At 39.4% G+C, this 23,231-nt stretch overlaps 2 protein-coding genes and 1 pseudogene across 2 annotated transcripts; 2 read left to right on the top strand and 1 right to left on the bottom strand.

Annotated features, from left to right (window-relative positions):
* Positions 1 to 9,498: 9,498 nt before the first annotated feature.
* Positions 9,499 to 10,916, top strand: LOC140828302 (uncharacterized). Its single transcript, XM_073191291.1, has 3 exons — positions 9,499 to 9,605; positions 10,145 to 10,348; positions 10,622 to 10,916. Exons 1-3 carry the CDS (start codon positions 9,552 to 9,554, stop codon positions 10,745 to 10,747), a joined length of 384 nt encoding a protein of 127 aa, XP_073047392.1. The 5' UTR covers positions 9,499 to 9,551; the 3' UTR covers positions 10,748 to 10,916.
* A 3,359-nt stretch (positions 10,917 to 14,275) lies between these two features.
* Positions 14,276 to 18,237, top strand: LOC140826724 (zinc finger CCCH domain-containing protein 30-like; annotated as a pseudogene).
* An 838-nt stretch (positions 18,238 to 19,075) lies between these two features.
* On the bottom strand, positions 19,076 to 22,908 carry LOC140826723 (protein DETOXIFICATION 43-like). The gene is made up of 14 exons (XM_073189225.1): positions 22,872 to 22,908; positions 22,319 to 22,454; positions 22,095 to 22,216; positions 21,636 to 21,911; positions 21,318 to 21,511; positions 21,109 to 21,244; positions 20,850 to 20,946; positions 20,633 to 20,733; positions 20,154 to 20,317; positions 19,990 to 20,061; positions 19,786 to 19,902; positions 19,607 to 19,702; positions 19,385 to 19,506; positions 19,076 to 19,252 (listed from the first exon to the last, which is right to left on the bottom strand). The coding sequence occupies exons 1-14, from the start codon at positions 22,891 to 22,893 to the stop codon at positions 19,189 to 19,191; spliced, it is 1,719 nt and encodes a 572-aa protein (XP_073045326.1). The 5' UTR covers positions 22,894 to 22,908; the 3' UTR covers positions 19,076 to 19,188.
* Between the last annotated feature and the right edge of the window lie 323 nt (positions 22,909 to 23,231).

The raw sequence follows: 23,231 nt of genomic DNA, 5'->3' as shown, positions 1-23,231 counted from the left end.
TGATAGAACCAACAACCCCCCTCCCGGGTACACCACCTTCTTTCGAGATCAGATTAAGAATGGTCTCCGATTTCCTGTTCACCCTTTCTTCATTGCAGTCGCCAAATTTTTTGGTGTACCAGTTAACCAATTTCACCCAAACTCTTTTAGAATAATGGCTGCCACCTTCGTCCTTTTTCGCATGAATGATTTTCTCATCAATCCTCTCATCCTTCACTTCTATTTTTCTTGCCGGTTTGGGGATAATGCCTTTTCCTTGACCTCCCGGCAAAACACCCGTTTCCTTGATGACATACCTTCTTCGCAGAAGGGGTGGAAAGGAAGATACTTCTTCATTCGACTCTCAGGGGATCTTCCCTGTCTAACGGGCTTTCTCTTCTCTCTTCCCACACAACCTTCCCTTCCCGGGACCTATAAATTTGAGGAGCCCTTCCTTATCAGTCAAGATTTGGTAGAGGGGCGTAAATATTCGTCCTCCACTCTCATCTCGGATGAAAATCTGACTACTTACGGGTTGAGTCCCCAGCCTGAGGATCTCGAAGACCGCATAATCGATGAGGTGGCGGGCTCGGGCTCTCAACCCGGTAATTCACCCATCCGCCTTATTGCTCTTTTTCTCGTTTCCCTCTCTGTTTACTTACCGTCATTTCTTTTTTGTCCAGATAATTCCGAGATGCAGGCGGCTTTTGCCAAAAGACGGGCAGCTGAGAAAAATGCCCAGGAGAAGGATCTTGCGGCTCACCGCGCAGCCGCTGAAGCAGAGAAGAAGCGAGCTGCCGAGAATGCGTCCCAGAGAGTCGAATTTGCCCGGGAAGATCCTCATCGGGACGACACCCTCCGGGGGATGGCTGAAACTTCAGAGGAAACTGAGGATCTTATTCCTCTAAGTCAGAGGAAAAGAAGAGCTGTGGCAGAGCCCGAGCTGGTCATTCTTGAAAACCCGCCTGAAGGGGATCCAAGTGCTTCCCAGTCTATCCAATCCCGACCTTCCCAACAGCCTGCTGAGGTTCCAACTCCTGAGCTTTCTTTGAATAATATTTTTTTCGAAGGAGCTACTTCCAGCGGTGCCAAGCGCTTTAGGCAGATGCTTCGTCCTGCCGAAGCAATTTTTCTGAAGAGTGTCCCTGCTAGCAGCAGGTTTCTTGAAGGATCGAACCGGCTTTTCTCTGTAAGCCCCTCTTCCTTTCGTCTAACATATTCACCGGTCTATTATTTTTGAACTTTGTTTTCGTTCAGGCTGCTCAAATGATGGTCTCGGCCTTCGAAGAAGTGGCTTCCGTGGCTACTAAGACGAACAGGCAAGCTCGAACGACCCAAGAAATCCACGACCAACTTCGAGGGGAGATAGCTCGGGCTGAAAAGGCGCATGAGGAGAAGGTCGCCGGTCTACTTGCTTCCTTGGAAAGAGCCAATCAACTATTGGCCTCAACTCAGCGGGCCCGGGACGAAAGTTTGGCTTGGGAAGAGGCCTCTCAACGGCAAATTGCTTTCCTGGAATCCCGGGCTTGATTTCTCGAAGAAGAAGCCACTCTTCAACAACATCGGGTTGTGGCTGCTGAAGATAAGCTCAAGCTTTTCCAACTTACTCACGAGGAATAGAAGACTGTCTTCCTTCAATCTTCGGATTTCCAAGCGGCTGTTGAAGATAGATCGTACAACTACTTCAAAGTTGGCTTTGCGAAATGCCGAGAACAATTTGAGGAGGAGGGCTTGATTCCGGCAGACAAGGAGGGCTTTCCGGACATAGATCGGGCCATCGACTCCCTTCCTAAGGACGATGCTGCTAACAAGGAGACCGAGAAGGCTCTCGAAGAGGCCGGGGAGGAACCTGCTGCAATATTTTTAGTCTAGGATTGTTTCTTTATATTTTCATACTTTCTTGTGTAATTCTCGCCCCCGGGCTTTGGTTATGAAAAATTATTCTCCTTTTCACAATATCTTAATCTCTGGCGAACCAAATATTTTATATTTTAAAGAATGCGAACCTTGCTAAATACAGAACCCCGAGCCAGGGTGTAGTGCCCTGGGCTTTTTAGATAACCAAGGTAAGGAGCCTTGGGCCGGGGAGCATGTCCCGAGACTTGGGAATGGTCGAGGTGTGTTGCCCCGAGCCAGGGTGTAGTGCCATGGGCTTTTTAGATAACCAAGGTACGGAGCCTTGGGCCGGGGAGCATGTCCCGGGACTTGGGAATGGTCGAGGTGTGTTACCCCAAGCCAGGGTGTAGTGCCCTGGGCTTTTTAGATAACCAAGGTACGGAGCCTTGGGCCGGAGAGCATGTCCCGGGACTTGGGAATGGTCGAGATGTGTTGCCCCGAGCCAGGGTGTAGTGCCCTGGGCTTTTTAGATAACCAAGGTACGGAGCCTTGGGCAGGAGAGCATGTCCCGGGACTTGGGAATGGTCGAGGTGTGTTGCCCCGAGCCAGGGTGTAGTGCCCTGGGCTTTTTAGATAACCAAGGTACGGAGCCTTGGGCCGGGGAGCATGTCCCGGGACTGGGGAATGGTCGAGGTGTATTGCCCCGAGCCAGGGTGTAGTGCCCTGGGCTTTTTAGATAACCAAGGTACGGAGCTTTGGGCCGGGGAGCATGTCCCAGGACTTGGGAATGGTCGAGGTGTGTTGCCGCGAGCCACGGTGTAGTGCCCTGGGCTTTTTAGATAACCAAGGTACGAAGCCTTGGGCCGGGGAGCATGTCCCGGGACTTGGGAACGGTCGAGGTGTGTTGCCCCGAGCCAGGGTGTAGTGCCCTGGGCTTTTAATTGTTTTCTTCCGAAATGTGGGAGATAATAATACAACATCTCTGGGAAAAGCAAATCTTTCATTTATATCCTTAGCGAACCGATTACATCTGTCATGTATAATATTGCTTTAAATTAAATACATTCCAAGGTCTTTTGAGAGAGCGTCCTTGCGCGTCCTCTAGATAAAAAGATCCGGAGCCGACTCTTCGAGTGATTTTGTAGGGCCCTTCCCATTTTGCTTCTAATTTTCCCACCTCTCCAGCTGGGTTGACTTTTTTCATGACTAAGCCTCCGATTTGAAAATCTCGGACTCGGACCTTCTTATTGTAAGATTTCATAACTCGACCTCTGTATGCTTCCATGCGGATAAATGCCCGGTCTCTCTTTTCCTCGACTAAATCCAATTCCCTGGCCCGGCTTTCATCATTATCGTGCGGGTAAGATTCTACCCGAGGAGAAGTCTCTCCAATCTCAACTGGGAGAACTGCTTCAGAACCATATACAAGACAAAAAGGGGTTTCTTGAGTAGGCAACCGAGGAGTAGTTCTGTAGGCCCAAAGAACACTGGGTAATTCTTCAACCCAATCCTTCCCTTTGCCTTGAAGTCTCGTCTTTAATGCCTGTACAATAATCCTATTAACAACTTCTGTTTGGCCATTTGCCTGAGGATAGACCACAGAGGTGAAGGATTGGGTGATCTTCATTTCTCGGCACCACGAAACGATTCCTCTGCCTTGAAATTGTCTGCCATTATCTGAGATTAGTCTTCGGGGCACTCCAAATCGGCATACATTTTTCCACAAGAATTTCAATACTTCTGTCTCAGTAATCCTTGCCAAGGGCTCGGCCTCTACCCACTTGGAAAAGTAATCGACAGCTACTAACAAGAATTTCTTTTGAGCCCGGGCAATCGGGAAAGGACCCACAATGTCAATGCCCCATTGATCAAAAGGACAAGACGCCCAAATAGGCTTCATAAAAGTAGCTGGGCTATGCTGGAAGTTTGCATGATGTTGACATCCTTCGCAGGCTTGAACCACCCGGGTGGCATCTCGGTTAAGAGTTGGCCACCAAAATCCTGCAAGCATGGTTTTTCGAGCCAGAGACATTCCACCTAGGTGCTCCGCACAATATCCTTCATGAATTTCCCGGAGTACATAATCTACCTCTTTGTCAGGTAAGCATTTTAAAAGGAGTCCCTAGAATGATCTCTTATATAAGATTGTGTTTAAGAGAACAAACCTGGGAGCTTGTCTCTTAATCTTCTGAGCTTGACTTCTGTCCTCGGGTAGTGCACCCTTTTCAATAAATCTGATTAAGGGCGTCATCCAGGAGTTTTCTGGATCGGGTGTTCCTTCTTCGTCCGTTGAGAGGATCAAGCGGGAGACGTGCAATACTTCCCGGGTGCTTACTTCACTTAGGGATGCTGCCATTTTTGCCAGAATATCTGCCTCGTCATTTTCTTCTCGGGGTATTTGCTCGATACTCTAATCCGCAAAGCCTTCTGCTCGAGTTTTGATAAGCTGTAGATATTTCAGCATCCTATCATCTTTAGCTTCATATACACCCTTTATCTGTTGAGTGACGAGTTGTGAATCAGAATATATAATTATCCGGGAAGCCCCGACTTCCCGAGCAGCTCGAATTCCAGCTAGCACGGCCTCGTACTCGGCCTCGTTGTTAGTTACTTGGGAATCAATCCTTATTGTCAATTTAATTTTTTCCCCCGGGGGAGATATCATCACAACTCCTACTCCGCACCCCGCAAGGCTAGATGCCCCATCTACAAATACTCTCCACACTTCTTCTTCACTGGGCTGGATCATCTCAGATAAGAAATCTGATAAAGGTTGTGCCTTGATAGCCACCCGAGGCTTGTATTCGATATCATACTCCCCTAATTCCACTGTCCATTTAATCATTCGCCCGGATACCTCAGAATGAGTCATGATTCTACCAAGAGGGCTGTTGGTAAGAACCACTATTTGATGTGATAAAAAGTAAGGTCTTAGCTTCCGGGCGGTCACGATTAAAGCCAATGCAATCTTCTCTACTTCCGTATACCGGAGTTCGGGCCCTCTTAGAGCGTGACTGACATAATAGACAGGTTTCTGGTCAGAGCCTTCTGCTTTGATCAAAACGGAGCTGACAGCGTGCTCTGTAGAGGACAAATATAGGAATAATTTCTCTCCGGGCTCGGGCTTTACTAAAATAGGGAGCTCTGCAAGATGGGCTTTCAAGTCCTGGAAGGCTTGCTCATATTTATCATTCCATCCGAATTGCTGGGCCTTCCTCAAGATTTGAAAGAAAGGATAACTTCTGTGTGCTGATCGGGATATAAATCGAGCAAGGGAAGCAATCCTTCCTGTTAACTTTTGCACCTCTTTTACAGATTGGGGAGAGGGCATACATAAGACAGACTTGACTTTCTCCGGATTTACCTCAATCCCCCGATCTGTAACCATGAATACCAAGAATTTGCCACTTTTTACGCCAAAAATACATTTGGCCGGGTTAAGCTTGATCTCATATTGCATGAGGGTGACAAAAGTTTCCTCCAGATCATTAATGAAAGTGGTGACTTCCCGGGTCTTGCCCAGGATATCATCCACATAGACCTCCACGTTCCGCCCCAGCTGCTTCTCGAATACTTTGTCCATAAGACGCTGGTAAGTAGCACCTGCATTCTTCAACCCGAAAGGCATTACAATATAACAAAATGTACCTCCCGAGGTGACGAAGCTGGCTTTATCTTGATCATTTTTGGTCAGGGGAATCTGATGATATCCCTGGTATGCATCCATAAAACTCAGCAGCTCATAGCCTGAAGTAGAATCTACCAGCTGGTCAATCCGGGGCAGCGGGTAATGATCTTTGGGACACGCCTTGTTCAGATCGCGGAAGTCTACGCACATGCGCCATTTGCCAGTGGATTTAGGTACTAAAACCACATTAGAAAGCCACGTAGGGAATTGAATTTCCCGAATATGTCCCGCCTTTAAGAGCTCCTTTACTTGCTCTGATATGACTTTATCCTTTTCAGGACCAAAGTGCCTCTTTTTCTGCTTTACGGGGTGAGACCCCGGGAGGATGTTTAAATGATGCTCCGATATAAAGGGAGAAATCCCCGTAAGCTCCTGCTGGGACCAGGCAAACACATGGATGTTAGTTTTTAAACATTTAATTAAACTCACCCGGGTGGTCATGCTGAGATCCCGAGCCACCCGGATTTGCTGGCCTGGCCCAATTTCCACCGCCTCCTGTTCTTCTTCTGCCACAAAGTGTATCTCCCCTTTCTCCACTATCCTTCCTCCTGTCTCACCTATCTTAGCCCTCTTCCCCTCCTTCTTAGATCTGCTCTGATCCTCTCGGACCGCCTCTACATAACACTTCCGAGAAGAGGGTTGATCTCCCCGGACTTCGCCTACCCTGGCTCCCACAGGAAATTTTATTTTCTGGTGGTAAGTAGACGCTACAGCCCTCAACTCATTCATGGCTGGCCTCCCAAGGATGATGTTATACGATGATGGGGAGTCCACCATAGTGAAAGAAGTCATCACTATTCTTTTGAGATCATGAGAACCCAAAGTCAGAGGTAAAATAATTTCCCCCTCTGGATAAACCACGTGCCCGGCGAAGCCAAAAAGAGCGGTTTCCACTGTTTCCAGGTGATAGCCCTGTAAATCCATATGCTCAAAAGCATCTTTGAAAATTACATTCACAGAACTGCCTGAGTCCACGAAAACCTGCAGAATATCATAATTCGCCACTCAGGCTTGGATCACCAAGGCATCGTTGTAGGGTAGATTCACCCCTCTTAGGTCCTCCGGGCCGAAACTGATGACTGTCTCACTCTTCCTCGATCCTTCCACCTCCAAACATTCTCTCCTACTCCTTGACTTCCTCGCCCGGTTAGAGTCTCCATCAGTAGAGCCTCCGGATATCATTTTAATCGTCCCTACAACCGGGGGTGACTTTTTTCTTTGCTCAGGCTCAGGCCCCCTTCTCCTTCCGGGCTCGATCCTAGGATTGCTTCTGACACCTCCTCCCCGAGAACTAGATCCAGGTTGCCGGGATGTCCATGGCGGCAACCTAGACATCTGGGTTTTGGTAATGGGCTTTGAGAGGGAAGGCGCAACATAATTTCCCTTCAGAACTTTGCAATCCTCAGTGTTATGGTAGCCCAACTTGTGAAGAGCACAAAATCCCTTTTTCTCTGGCCGGGACAGCTGATGGTCCGGGGCCAAATCTCTACTACACTCCTGCACCTCCCTCTCTCGGGCCATCTTCAGAGGCACATGATGGGAGAAATGTCCTGGATTGCCCCTCTTTTGCCCCCTCTCCTCCGGCTTAGATGTCCGGTCTCCTCTTTCTTTTCTCACGGCTTCCCTCTTCTGCTTCTGGGCTTCCTCCATATTTATGTACTTTTCTGCCCGGGATAACAGGTCCTCAAAATCCCCGGGTACCTTTTTCGTTAGTGATTTGAAGAATTCTCCCTCCCTCAAACCCTGAGTGAAGGCTGTAGTCTTAGTCTCGCCGGCACAAGATGGGACGTCTAGGGCTACCCTGTTGAACCTTTTGATATAAGCCCTCAAACTCTCTTCCGGGCTCTGCTTCACCTCAAAAAGACTAAAAGCAGTCTTTTTGTACTTCTTGCTGCTACTGAAGTGGTGTAAGAATACTTTTTGAAAATCTCTGAAAGAATGCATACTTTGAGGGGGCAAACCCTCAAACCATCTCTGGACGGAGTCCACCAGAGTTGTCTAGAATACCTTGCACTTGATTCGGTCAGTGTAGCAGTGCAGCATGGCCATGTTTTCGAATCTGGCGAGATGCTCCTCGGGGTCCGCATTGCCATCGTAATCTTTTACTTTGGCAGACTTGAAATTCCCGGGAAGGGGCTCCCGGACAATAATATCAGCAAACGGGCACCCTTTGGCAATGACCCGGGTAGCGCTACGGCTCTCCAACTGTCCCTCTAGGACCATCATCTTTTGCTTTAACTCTCTCAACTCCTCTGCTGTAGTCGGAGCTTTTGACCCAACACTATAATCCATGTTACCTCCACTCACCTCCTCCTCCTCTCTCCGTTCCTGCTCCTGCTCCTGCTCCTGCTCCTGCTCTTGCTCGGGCGGCGTATTGTGTCGAGAAATTTCTTTGTTGCCCATAGCCTGAGCTATTGCGTCGGCCATCATTTTTTTCAACTCTTCACGGGTCATAGTTACGAGATTCTGCTCGGTGTTATTAACACCCACTTGTCTTGAAGATTGCCCCCCGTCCCCCTGGGCCCGGGAGTTATTTTGGTCTGTTCTCCTAGTGCGAGCCATATCGACGTCTCGAGCTCAATATATTTCCCACAGACGGCGCCAATGATGCGATCTCGCTGAAAAGGATGAGCCGGGTAAGGAGCTCCAACGGATCGGATCAACAATTTATAATGTTTGGGAATTTTGAACGAAGACAATGGCTTGAACAACACCTGCGAACAATGAAAAGAACTCGTGAATGGGCGCCGGAGGGATATCCGACGTAGCCACTCCGATGACAAAGTCAGCAGGTTGTAAGATGATGAACTTAAACAATATTTGAGGAGAAATACGTAGAGTGCTCAAAGTTCAAAGGTTTTTTTTTCAGGATCATTTAATGACATTAATACATGCTATTTATAGGAGAGGAATGAGTAGTTACCTCGATTCCCTTGTCATCTACTAAGTCGGTTTACCATACTAGCTTCTGATGACTTCTCGGACAGTCCAAGCCCAAGTTGTTCTGAAGGATTGGAGTGCTTGCAATGCTCACACTCGAGTGCGGTTCACTTATCGAGACAGCGCCATTCTCGAGGTTGCCCAAGTGTTTGTGCAACCGGGAACTATACCCGGAAAAGTGAGAAGCACCCGGCCAACTCTATGAGGACCCGGGCTATTGGAAAAGGACTGTGGATAAAGCCATCACACCCGGGAAAGGAAGATTTACCCGGGCGTTCATGAAACGACCCCCCGGGTTGTACATATGGGTATCAGGTGAACGAACCCATATCCTTATAGGGGTATCAGTTTCTTTTATGATAGAGCCAAAGGACTTGTCATACTCTATTTTTTTAAATGATTTATTTCAAAATTACAATTTAATTTTTCATTCATTTTCACAATTATGGTATCATCCATCATTCAAAATCTCAAAATTTTCAGCGTTTCTCTCACTAATTTTCACAAATATGGTACGTTCGTATTTAAATATAAATCAAATTAATTGTATTTTTAAATTAATGATATGATTCTCACATGAATATAATCAAATTAAATATAAATTCAAAAAATCAAAATTTACACTTTAATCTTTCGATATTTTTAAATCTATGATATGGTTCTCACGTGAATATAATCAAATCCATTCATTATTGTCTATTATAAAAATGAAATTAACTAGAAACATAATATCAAAATTTACACTTGAGTCTTTCGATATTTTTAAATTTATGATATGATTCTCACATGAATATAATCAAATCCATTCATTATTGTCTATTATAAAAATGAAATTAACTAGAAACATAATATTATGCATATATATAAGATGACGATATCCACACCCTAGAGGCTAGAGCCCATCACCTTGGGAAAAGTGGCGGTGCCCAATATGCAATTTTGTTCTACGTGTATGTCTGAAGTGTTTCCTAATTTTTTTTGACACGTATCACTTGTAATATTTTTATTACAAAAATATCACATTATAAATAGCGATTGTGATATTTGCAAGAAGACGCAGATAAGTGTGATAGACTCTCTATCGATCGAGGAAACAATCAAATAAAAAATGACCGCTGCGGAAGAACCAATGCTTTCTCGCCTTAATCGCTTAGATGATATCGTAAGTACAATATTAATTCATCTTTTTTAATCACTCTGCACATGCAATTGTTTAATTTTGTTCTTGTTAATCCTGATCATGTTCACTTCTTCCTAAAATTTATCTTTATTATTAGTCTTTAATCGTTTATTTTCATTAATTTTCTTTATCCAAGAAGTTGGTTGTGGTGTAGGACGTGAAGGGATTCAAAACCTCGTGTTTTTAATTTTTTTTTAAATAAAAAATAATATTTTTAGCCAGACCTCGTCATTAATGATTTAGAAATTAAGATTCAAAATAGAGAATTTTGAAAAATAATACCAACCTGAAAATGCCCGGACGAAAGAGAATTGCTAGAAAATGAAACATCACATGTGCTAAGTTTAATTGGGCGCCGGACAAGTATTCACAGACTAAGCTAAACACAAGTCATTTTAGTTATGGGTTCCTCCAGCTATTTGCCACTTTAATAAATGGAGAAGAACATGGTGCTGATGTGATAATAGGATTTTAGTAAATTTAGAGAAATAATCTTATACGTATAATCTAAATTTTTTCAGCTAAAACAATTGGAAGGCATTCGGAGTATTAGTCATTCTCCAAAGAGCTCGAGTGCATCCACTCGTTCGAGCGATGGCCAGCCATCGTCGGTTGAGTTCTCCCCAGAAAGCCATTGTCGTCCGTTGGACGAGGTGATCATGGAAGTCGAACAAAAAGGAACGTTAATGGAACGATTAGTTCGCGCGGAGGATCGTCTCTTCAAGGTAAGGACACCAACATTTCATGAGCCATGGAGTACTCTATGGTGCCGAAAACACTGTCGTTTGCTAGTACCTATACCTGTGTGTGTTGGAAACTAGAATTTTGAAGGGGTCCTTCGAATTTTAAGTACAAAATCAATTATATTCATGTAAAATGAAGTTAGCATAAGAGTCTTTTACTATATATTTAGAAGGAAAAATTATTAAAAACATGGAATATTCTTATCCAATAGTATCAATTTCATAAAAAAAAAAATTTGATGTCGGTGGTTGTAGATATGTTTGATGATGGAAGAAGAGATGGAGACGAGTTCAGCGGAGAAAAGAACACCTAAAAAGGGTTTGAAGCACTTGGTGAAATCATGCGTCGGAGGAGATGTCAAGTACCAAACGAAAGACTGATAAATTGTATGCTAATTATGTTGTTCTTTATATAAGGTGTTTGTTGGTTTATCCATGTAATCATATTTTTTTTTGGTAGATACATGATAAATTAACTTTAGACTTGTTTTTTTATTTGAAAATATGGGAGAGGAGATGATGGGCAATTTTTAATGAAAGTTTACTTTGTTATGCTGGAACTATAATATAATTATTTTATATATCAATCTAAAGCATATTTTTATCATATTTGCTTAATTTAAACTACTTGTTCTTTGACATTCTCCGTTTTCTCCAATTTTTTTAGTCTTAATTTTGGACAAGCCGACTTCAGGAACCCGCACGAAGGTGTATGATTTATATGATGATTATAAAAAAATTGAGCAACCAATGCAAGTACCGAGAAATGGCATGCAAAGTACTGCTGTCCTCCTACGTTGTCGTGTTCGTGTATGTCTCGAGCTTCAAAATAAAAATAAATACATTTTTTTTATTCATGGAATTATTACAATCAAAGCAAGAGAAATTTTATGTTGTGTTTGTTTCATGTTTGAAAATATTGAATTCCTCCAAGTCTCAAATGATTTTTTTTTTTAGATCCAATTCAAATTACAATATACAATCATTATTTGATTTTCAGTTTATTATCATATGAGAAATAATTCTATATTATTATATTTTAAAAAGTACAGTATATTGTCATGAATATTTTTAGATTTTTTTTATTTTTAAAAATGAAACATTAATTGAGAGTATCCTATCATATAGTATAAAAAAATACCCCATAAATATTTCGGGAAAAAAATAAATTCGAAAGATTCCGAAAGTGGAAAAATGGATAACTAAAAAAAAAATTAAGTGGAGATGTAACCTACAGGAGAGGGACTATTTAAAGTGACAGGAGAGGGCTTATTTGCGGAAAACGAAAAGTTAAGGGACCAAATGAAAAAATACTTGGTAAAATTGTTTAGTGATATTCCAATTGGATAATTGGCAGAGGACAGTGTCCACACTTTATATGAATAGTACAACGACGCACACGTGGATATGTTTTTATAATTTATTTGATTTATATTTAAATAAGGATCAAAATATATTTATAAGAAATAATGAGTGGCTACATTGTAATTTTGATATATGAACTAAAAAATAAATTAAAAAAGAATAAAAAAGACCCAAGCAAAAATTGAACCTACAACCTCATGATTAAGAAACATAGGCTTTATCCTCTAAACTACATGTGACTTGCTTTTATTTTTTAACACTTTATTAATATATATAATTAGTAATGTAGAGAGTGGAGGTGAAGGGTATTTTAGGTATTTTAAAAAACAGACCAAAGAAGTTACTCTAACCTACTCAGCCTTAATAAATAGTAAGAGATGGTTGGGATTCTACTTCATGGGAAAAAAAAATTAGGCCAGAAAAAATTCCGGCTCTTGGATGTATCTCTGCAAGCACTGCCTGCAAGGGTAGGATGAAATAATCCCTTTCGTTCATATTGAAGGTGTGTACGGTTGGTTGGTGACAATCAAAATTACCATTTACATCAATTTTCAAAAAAAATTAAATTCACTTATTTATCGGTCGTTGTATCTTAGAAACATTTCGATTTCTTTTTCAAATACTGTTCATTTTTGAACAATTTATAAATTTAATTATTTATCTAAAAACATAACATTTTTGCAAACGCTCTCGATATTTCAAAAAAGAAAAAAAGACGAAGTCAGGGATCAGTTATTCAAAATCGTTCTACGATTTCAATTCCGAATGTACGTGTTCTATTACACGAGCTCACTCGGTTAATTAAATCATTAAATAATTAAGATACAATTTTAATTTTAATATTGAGGTATGATATTTTTAATTTTGTATTTTTATTGAATTAATTACTATCTTTTAATTATGTTTTAAAAAATAACTTGAGTTCTTTTTAATAAAATAATATAATTAAGTTACTATTGTTAAATTTAATGATTACGATATTAAACATACATGAATGTCACAATTTTTTTTAATCATGTATTTATAAAAAAATAATTAAAAAAATTTACACTAATATTAATAATTTAATTACACACTTTAGAAAAATGACTAAAATTAATTATTAAAATATAATTATAAAATCATAATTGATTCAATAAATATAAACAACCGAAAACGTCACATTTTAATACATAGAACACAAAAATTGATTTGTTTTAAAAAAAATTATATATATATATATATATATATATATAAAATAATAATTTTAAGTGAATTTATTTATAAATTCTTGCCCTTTCTTTTTTCCCAAACAAGATATTCGTAATGAACCAAAATTGACCAATGCCTGCAGTTCGTACCTTCCACTTCGCGTCATTGCGGACTCCAACACCCAATTGTTGAAAACTTTAATGTTCAACTCAAATCCGGGACCCCTCCTCCATCATTTTGACTTGACCAACTCCAACAACAAGGTATTGTTTGGATTAGTTTGTTTGTATGTAATATTAATGATTTCCATTGCATATTATAATTTTTTCGATCCCAACATACATCGAGGGTATTATTTTACTATTTTGTATACACGTATTGTGTGCATAGTGGCTAATATTTTATTATGCATTTCATATAAACATGCAAAATACTGTTTTATATAATTGAAGATAATTGAAATTCATTTTATAACTATCAAACACAAAATTAAATGGTACTCTAAATAAGGAATAATATCAACAATTGATAACGGAAAGCAAATGGATGTCATGCCACACACCAATTTTATTAAATGGTTAAATGAGTAAAAATTTGTGTGCGACGGTCTCACGAGTCGTGTTTTATTAGACGGATCTCTTATTTGTGTCATCAATGAAAAAATATTATTTTTTATGTTAAGAGTATTAATTTTTGTTGTGAATATCGATAGGGTTGATCCGTCTCACAGATAAAGATTTGTGAAGACTTACTTGTTAAAATGATATACAAAGAGGAAAATATTAAGAATAATACAAAGTTAATAATAATTAATTATATATATCTCATGATAATAAAGCACAAAATTTTAATTAATTAAACCATTTTATAGTGTTTGCGTATATTAAAACAAGCATAATTTTGTAAATAAAAAACTCATAATAATTTTTTAATTATTTTTAAATAATAAAACAAGTTTCAAGCAATTTTTACAAATTTTATGGGCATTTTTAGAATAAAAAACTCATAATCATTTTTTAATTATTTTTAAATAATAAAACAAGTTTCAAGCAATTTTTACAAATTTTATGGGCATTTTTAGAATGTTAATATTGAAAATATGAAAAAAAAATTAAAATTAAATAGGATTGTAATCGAATGAAGGCAACCAAACACAGCCTTAGTGCTATAACCCTCCTAATCCAATTTTCCTTGCTTTCCGGCCCCACATTTCTCACCTCCCTCATATTTGACTCACATTTCGCGTGAATTTCAATATCATTCTGCATTTCAATTTCATTTCAGTTTCAATTTCAATTTCAATTTCATTTCGATTTCAAAACCGCTCCTCTCTACGCCTAAAAGCATCGCTTTCTCACACTACTCTGCATTACAGGCCTCCCTCCTGTCGCTTTCTCTCTATATTTTCTCCTTTTTCCCGCATATACATACATACTCGCACTGTATCTATCGATGGGTACGTTGGAAAAGACTTCCCCTGCTGTATTTTTGAGTTGCAAATCTGTGCCATGAAGATCGCATATCTTGAAACTTCTGCTTTCTTTGATTTGTGTTTTTTATCATTATTTTTTTCCCTCTTCAACTAATAGATGGATAAAAAGGTTGATTGAAACGACCCCTTCAGTAGATCTTGGTTAAAGCTCTGTTTTTGGGATCATCGGTGAGTTTTATGTGCTGGGCTTGCTCATTTATTTTATTCTTTTTTTGGTGTTCAGCTGATTTGTTGAGTAGGGTTGACTCCAATTTCCTGTTTGATGTGATAAACCATTTATTCAGTTCGCCCTGATATAGATTCTCCCGTTTACCAAAATGTTTGATTTTCCTATAAATTCTGCTGCATGGAAGTGCACTGTTAATTTTGAAATCTATTTCGCTACTTGTATTTTCAATGATTTGACGACCTTTGTTCCGAATTAAATCTTTTGATGTCGCTGAGCTGTATGGATAGCCCCGTAATCATTATTTAAATGAATCGGTGGTGTGTATATTAGGTTCGAATGTATTTAGGACCGAAGATTCGATTTTTCATGGGATATTTTTGGTGGAAAAAGCAAAATATTTTCAGTTTTAAACGTAATTTAATGTTTGGAAGTAAGATGCTTAATGTGCCATATTTTGCATCGGTTTGGTGGTGATACAATATTGGTTTGCTTCTCTATTCTATAATTTTTCTTAATTTATAAATAAAGAGGGAGTCTTCAAGATTGGTAACTATTTTTGAAGACGTAAAATAGCACCTAGCCTAAGATTCTTGGGTTGACACGGGTGTGATTTTGTTACCCCATGCGACCGGATTGGAGTAGACCCTTTTGTTACCTGCTTTTTATATTTATCAAGTTTTCTTTACTTTAGCTGTTCTTCTTTTTGTTAATTTGGTTCATACCTACTTTATCACAACATAACAAGTACTTTACATGTTGTTTTTGTATGGTATTTATCACTTATTTTTCAATACTGACAGAGCTGTTTATCACCGAAGTTACAAAATTTTCTGATTCAGATGTATATATGTATGATGTATGGCTATTACTTTATCTCACAAAGAGTTGTCGTTCTCATTCATGTGGAACATAATATGATACCATTTGGAATGAAAAAATTATGACCGATAACATAATAAGAAATCACGCGCCTCTATTTTAAAATCAGTCAATTATATTTACTCTTTGGGGTTGGGGGCCATTGATATCTGTTTATTTCCATTTGATCCAGATAGATCTTGGTTGTTCAGTAGTTGATTGGACTATGTGCAGTGGGCAGGAGCAATCAAATTAAAGTTTTTCTACCACCCAAATGGCTGCTGATTTTGAATTGAATAAAATGCAGGACATGAGTAATCTATCTGTTGAGACTGAAGATTCCTTTTCCAGTGTACTTGAATATGCTGCGAACAATGACCTCGAATCTTTCAAGAGGTACATCGAGTTCGATTTGTCGGCAGTTGATGAAACCGGGCCTTGGTTTGTTCGGAAGAAAGGTTCAAAGCAAATTAGCGAGGAAGAAAGAACATTGCTGATGGTAGCAGCTACTTATGGTAGTGTGGATGTGTTGAAGTTGATAGTTGCTTTGCCAGAGGTTGATTTGAACAAGTCTTGCGGTAAAGACAAGTGGACTGCTCTTCATTGTGCTGCTTATGGTGGCTCTATCCATGTATTTGATGTTGTGAAACTACTATTATCTGCTGGTGCTGATCCTAACGTTGAGGATATAGATGGCTGCCGCCCTGTCGATGTGGTTGTTGCCCCTCCAAAGCTTCTTGGTGCCAGGGCTGCTCTCGAGGAATTGCTCTTGAACAATATTTCTGATGGATCAGTTGGCGAAGGCAACAGTGGTGTCTCTGTATGTAGTTCGAATGCATCCTCACCTATTTTATCGTCAAACCAAGAGAGCATTTCTCCATCATCGCCATCCAACTCTATATATACTCCTATAGCCTTAAAATCCAGCGATATTCCTGCTAATTATGTGTCTGAGAAGAAACAATATCCTGTGGACCCATCTCTGCCCGACATTCGGAATAGTATCTATTCAACTGACGAGTTCCGCATGTTCTCATTCAAGGTCAGGCCTTGTTCAAGAGCCTATTCTCATGATTGGACCGAATGTCCTTTTGTCCACCCTGGAGAAAATGCTCGCAGGAGGGATCCTCGGAAGTTTCATTACAGTTGTGTTCCTTGTCCTGATTTTCGGAAGGGTTCTTGTCGGCGAGGAGACATGTGTGAGTATGCACATGGTGTATTTGAATGTTGGCTGCATCCTGCTCAGTATCGAACAAGACTCTGTAAAGATGGCACTAGCTGTGCCAGACAGGTGTGTTTTTTTGCGCACACTCAAGAGGAGCTTCGTCCTTTGTATGGTTCTACTGGATCTGGTGTTCCTTCACCCATGTCTACTGCCTCTGCTGCTAGTTTCATGGACATGGCTACAGCTTTAAGCCTTTTGCCTGGTTCACCATCATCACATTCCGTGATGTCTCCTGTGTTTAATCAGAGCATGTCCCCTACAGCAAATGGAATGTCGCATTCATCTGCACCTTGGCCTCAGCCAAATGTCCCGACCCTTAATCTATCTGGTAGCAATCTGCAGTCCAGTCGCCTAAGATCTTCTCTTAGTGCCCGAGATATTCCACTTGAGGAATATAATCTGTTGCAGGATTTTGATGTGCAGCAATTCGTTATGAATGATTTAGCATGTTTTTCGCAGCCACATCCCAATTCTGCTTTGTTGAATCAGTCTGCGAGATCTAAATCATCTCTCACTCCTTCAAATCTTGAAGATCTCTTTATGGCCGAGCTTGCTCTATCCCCTAGATTTTCTTCTGACCAGGCAGCTACTTCTGGTGTTTTTTCTCCCACCCACAAATCAGCTGTTCTTAATCAGTTTCAACAGCAGCAGAACATTTTATCACCTGTTAATACTAAAGCATTCTCTCCTAGAAATATTGAACACCCTCTACTGCAGGTTTCTCTTGGTGTTCAGTCCCCGAGAAACTTGGAATCTGCATCACCGATGAGTGCCCGATTCTCTGCTCTTTCACCTCGTGAGAAACAGCAGCTACAGATGCGTAGCCTCAGCTCCCGAGATCTTGGATCCAACCGTGCCCCCACCGTTGGATCTCCTGTGGCTGCTTTGTCTAAATGGGGATCTCCCCATGAAAAAGCTGATTGGTCGTCCTTTAGTGGAAACAATCATGTTTATCTGAAGAGGTCATCTTCTTTTGAACTCAGCAACGACGGGGAGGAGCCCGACTTGTCATGGGTGCAGTCTCTTGTCAAAGAATCACCACCTGAGATGATGGAAAAGCCTGTTGCAGCACCATATCTGGTTCTGCCGTGACATCCGGTGAGTGTTTGAAATCAAATCCTGAAATCGATTCAATTGATCATTCAGTTAGAAGAGCCTGGCTCTAGCAGATGCAACACGATCAGCTTGTAGCCTAGTAAACAGGATCAAGAATTCATTCAGTTAGACAACAAATCCCATTTTAGGAAGTAAGTTTATTTATAAAAAAAAAACAATCCCCTCTTTTTTCAACGGTGTAGCGCACAAGTCTAATGGTTAACCACATCGATTCTAAAGCTTTGGAGTTTGATGGGCATAATGAATTTTTATTATTTTTTGAAAGATGTATTCTGCACTAATCATTTGTTGATTATTACATGAGTTTTCAATTTGTTACCTGGGCTGTGTACTGAAGAAAACCTCAGTCCAGTTTGGACAATGTTACTTTGTATTCGATAATCTTAAGGTTATCCTTGTTATGTATTTCTACTCTTTATTCCATTTATTGAAATTCATAATTGTAATTTTTTGTTTCTCAGCTTATAATTGGTTGTTATCCCTATTGATATTTACTATTTAGTGAGACTTCTGGGATTGTCAAATTATGTTGGTACAATCACGCATTGTAGCATTAGCATTCTGCAAGACCGGAAAAAAAATAATTTTAACACCTTTCTCTGCCTTTAAATAATAGAGATATACAGACTCCCATTCTTTTTTTCTTTTTTTTTTGAAGAACGAAGTTGGTTTATGGATATCTAATCGTACGAAAAGTTTTGATGTGAACGAGGAAATGGTTTGTATGAAATCCCCATGTGAACAACGACAACTATATTTAACTTGTCTATGAAACCGAAGTTATCTGGGATGTTTTCTTGGACGGATATGAGACAATTGTGTGGCAATGGCCTGCACATTGATGGTGATTCGTTTCCCTTGAAGAGTGATTGCGAATTTTATAGGTTTGTTTTAGGATAAAATTATATAACAACATTTACCATATCAATTTCAAATAATTTTGTAATATGACACAAATAAAATATTTACCCATAAATGTAGGAGTAATAAATAATTTTTTGCTGTTCGATTGATAGAAAAATTAGATCATATGTGATGGACACTATAAATGCCAGTGTCGTGAATCAACAAGGAAAGAGAAACACGCATTATACTCCAGCGACCCAAATTGCTAAACGCGTGTGTGTTTTGTAATTTTATTCCACTGGTGGTTTTTGAATCGAATTGAATTCAAAAAAAAAAAAAAGAACTACGGGGTTGTATAATAAAAAGAGGAAAAAAGTAGTGATATTTTGGGTTTTACTTTTAAGTTATGAATTCGAGTTGCATGCAAATATGCAATTTACGAATAAATTAAAAAGAAAGATTTTATTTTCCAAAATTAATAATAAATAGGCATCTCTAGTTCAGTTTTATTATACATAACAACATTACATTCCTAAAAAAAACATCATAATACATAATATTCATTCTAAGGGAGGGAGCAACCGACTCCTGAGAAATTTCCACGGTCCTGTTCCTGTTCCCATCCTGCAAATATAAATATAACCAATAAAAACTGAAAGCTATTCAATTTATTTCGCACTTTTACTAAAAAAAATCATTTTTAAAATTATTTTTTGTAATGATAAAGATAACAGGACCATAGCCAAAAACAAATACCTCCAAATACCAGCAAATGTTCTGAGTGCCATGTAAATGGTTAGAGCATACCATATTCCTATAAATCCATCAGTTTTTGACAGAACAAACAATGATCCAATGCTTATTATGGACACCACAACCTGCATACCAAATTTTATTTTTTTAAGGAAAACAAGCCATATAATTAATAGAGAATATGCTCTGTTTCATTTCATATTTTATGATGTAGAATTAAGTTACCATAGAGTATGCAGAATATGCAAAATCAGATGCTCCAAAGTTTATGCCGTCAAAAACGAACGCTAACGAATTTATAGGCTGTGTAGCTGCTACAAACTGTTCATAAACAAGATAAGAGTTTTACTACTTTGAGAAGAGAATGAAGAACATTGTGTAAATGTTTGATGAGTGATATATACCGGGATGCCTATGGCAATAATGTGAATGACGCTCTTGTCCTTGGTAAATATTCCTGATCCGAATCCGAGACCAAGTCCAACAAAGAGAGCAAGTCCTAGTCCTAGTACAAATCCCATCTGGAAAACATGAAGTTATCAATAAAATTGTTTATGTTTTGCCCTGTGTCAATAATAATGTTCTGTTTATGGATAGTTGAACCATACCTGCAATACTCTGGCTGCTGCCGCTGTTGCTTTCTGATGATCTTTCTCAGCAAATGCACAAGCAAGAATTGCCTACAGACGTGAAATGTCAAATTACAAGGCTCTTGTTTTAAAAGTTTGGCGGGGCTAATTGTAATTCATAATTAATTTGTAAGTGTAGATACCTGTCCAGCCACAGCTAAGCCATCGGCAAGAAGGGAAGAAGTCATCCAAACCTGCAAGCATATTTGAAATGCAGCCATAGATGTAGCACCAAGTCTTGCAGCCATTGATGCTGCTAAAGTCACACATATTGTCACAGCAATGACTCTTGCCAGTAAAAGAAAGCCTGTTATTGGGGAAATGTTCGGCCAAGAAATATGGTAAAAGAAGTAAGTAATATATCATACAAGGCATGTTAAAATCAAGGATCATCTATTATGTGAGCTACATTTCGTGTCGGATTAGAGATAATAGGTAACGAGTAGTGACCATCGACTCTCTAAGTTGGCTAATGGGCATTTTTGCCTGCTTTCCAGAGTCTTTTTTTATTAGGTTTGTTCCGTAGGTATCGTCGCCATGTCTCAGTCTAAACTTCTGATCTTACTCATTATTTTTGCAAACGATTTCTAGAGAAACTGCAGGCAGAGTGCGAAGTACTTGCCATTCTTGAGAAATTTGCTCAAATGCAAATCCTTCAGACTTGGAGGTAGCAGATTCACTTGTTTCATTAATTTGAACAAGAGTATGAAGGAAATTAAGTACCTGAAAATTATTTGAATGGACATTTCAAATTTTACGTCATACCAATTGGTTTTATATAATTTTATACATCAAGTAGATGTTCATCATAAAAGAAAATGTTTTAATTACGAACTTACTGTGAAAGAACATGAGCAATGGCTGCACCACTAACACCAAGCCGACAAGCAAATATGAATATGGGATCCAAAATTATATTTGTCAAGTCTCCGGCAACTGTTGTAGTCATAAAGTTCAACCACGAGATAATTGCCATTACACAAGTGAATAACTGATAAAATAGAGATCGATCGATTAAAGTAATTAAGTAGGGGGCCCAACTGGTTTACCAAAACTTAAATTTTGATTTCGCTCAAACATGCAAAAATAGAGTCTTACCAATGGCATATAGAGGAGTTTTGGTGTCCTTGAAACCTCGAAAGACTCCTTGCATGGCTAAAGAGAGGAGAACTGCAGGTGCCCCAAGTGATCTTATAATTAAATACTTTTGCGCAGGGGGTAGCATAGGAGATCCCTGGATCAAATTATGATGTCATGTTTTCCATTTTAATGTGAAATTTAAGTGTGAAAAGGTCTTGGATACTCACAGATTTCACTCCCATTACACTTAATAATGGTTCGGCCAAACAAATAAGGAATATGGTCTGAAGAAGTCCAAGAACGCCACCAAGAGCTAGTGCAGTCGACGCAGAAGGGATATGCCGACGTTGGACTTTCGTTTCCCCTTCATTTGAACCGATGCTAGGAGCATCAACAGACTTGCGTGCTGTCATTTCAAAACCTGTGCAAAGGGTGAAAATTTTGCTAAAAAGTTGCTTATTTTTTACCGTACGTAAATCACAAGTTTTTTTTCAGTTTCAGTCAAACCCCCTGATGTGAAAGAAGAGGACCACGAAAATTTATACCATTTTTCAAGTCTAGATCAATTGTTTCATCCATGGTCTTTCTGTTTTCTAGCATGTCATCGTCGCCGAGTGGCATGATTGTCTTTGAATTCGCATCGCTTATAGAACCCTTTTCCAGGTCGTTTCCTTTCTGTACTTGTGTATCGGCGATCTTTCGAATGGTGTCCTCCTCCGCAACAAATGAAGTAGTAATACTAACAAGTGGGAATATAGTAATCTTGGAAGCTTGATTGAAAATAGCTATGGAGACTCCTACGGCAGCTATTTCCACTGGACCTGCGAAATAAATATTGCCTCATTCATTTTTTATGACCCGTACGTGCGCCTCTAACAACTAATAACATATAAGATATAACTAATGCATATGAAAGACACTTAAATGCCTCCTCCTCTCTTCTAAGCACATAATATTCCTTATATTTCCACGATTAACTGATCAATGCAGGCGACAAAAGTTACCTAAATGGCCAATAAACGCCGTGTCGATCAACGATGCAATCGGATCAGCAGCTAATGCCAGTGCAGCAGGGAGCGCGATACTTATTATCTCCATTCCGATATCATCCCTTTTGAAAACAAATCTGACATCACAATTTAATAGATGATCAAACGTTTTAAAAAGCATTTGATTTAGTGTGGTACGTTAGCCAAGTCTTTATATAAGATACATATAAAAACTTTACTTGGCATCTTTGAAGAAAACCAAAAAGGGTATTTTCCAGTTTCTTCCCGGTGGTGGAAGCATATCAGTATCCTCAGCCATGAGTTCCGGAGATAGCAAAGCAAATGTTGCAAGAGTCCAATATTTTTTGAGCTCCCCTGCTTAAAACGACTGTTCAATGTTTTATATATGACCTCAGACGCCATTTGATATCAAAAAAAGAAGGAAAGAAAAATATCGATATTTGTCGTGGAAGATATTAGGTCAAAGTCATCCGTACATACATACTTACATATGTGTGTGTGTGTGTGTGTGTGTATAAACAAACACCTGTATGTGTGTGAAGCACATCAGTAAAGTCGAAGATGAATAATCTAACTTCGAGAATTCTGATCAAGATTGCTCAGTGCAATATGTAACTTTTGATCGATTTCGTTAAGTGTACGTATTTAATGCTAGATAAAGCGTCTGTGTTTTAGTTTCATATTATTAAATAAGATAGTAAAATTTTCATATTAACTTTTAAATAATCTTAAAATTTTCCTCCAAATAGAATCTTGGCCGCATTCATTTACCAGCAAACAACCCTGGCCTCATTTTCCTCCCAAAATATTTGAAATATTTTTTCACTCGCCTCGACGATTCACCACGCTTCGTGCTTTCTAACACTTGGCAAGTAACTCCTTTGGTCTACCATCATACACAATTTGTTAGCGAAAACGTTTACTCAATGCACACTGAAAAATAACAACGCAATACTTGGAAATGCAACTATACCTTTTGAAAATATAGTCGTGTAGATATGATTAAAGGGAAGGAAAAAAATGCCGAGTGACTAACAGATCCACCGATTCACAGTTCTTTTCCTCAAAAAAGGAAAGAAAAAAGGTACATAATTAAAGTCACTTTTCTAAAAATAGATAAATTCACTCAGA

This window comes from Primulina eburnea, chromosome 3, assembly GCF_022965805.1.
Source record: "Primulina eburnea isolate SZY01 chromosome 3, ASM2296580v1, whole genome shotgun sequence".
In the NCBI taxonomy this organism is placed as follows: Eukaryota; Viridiplantae; Streptophyta; class Magnoliopsida; order Lamiales; family Gesneriaceae; genus Primulina; species Primulina eburnea.
Note: the sequence above shows the minus strand (reverse complement) of the source record. Positions and strands in the feature narration are given on the sequence as shown.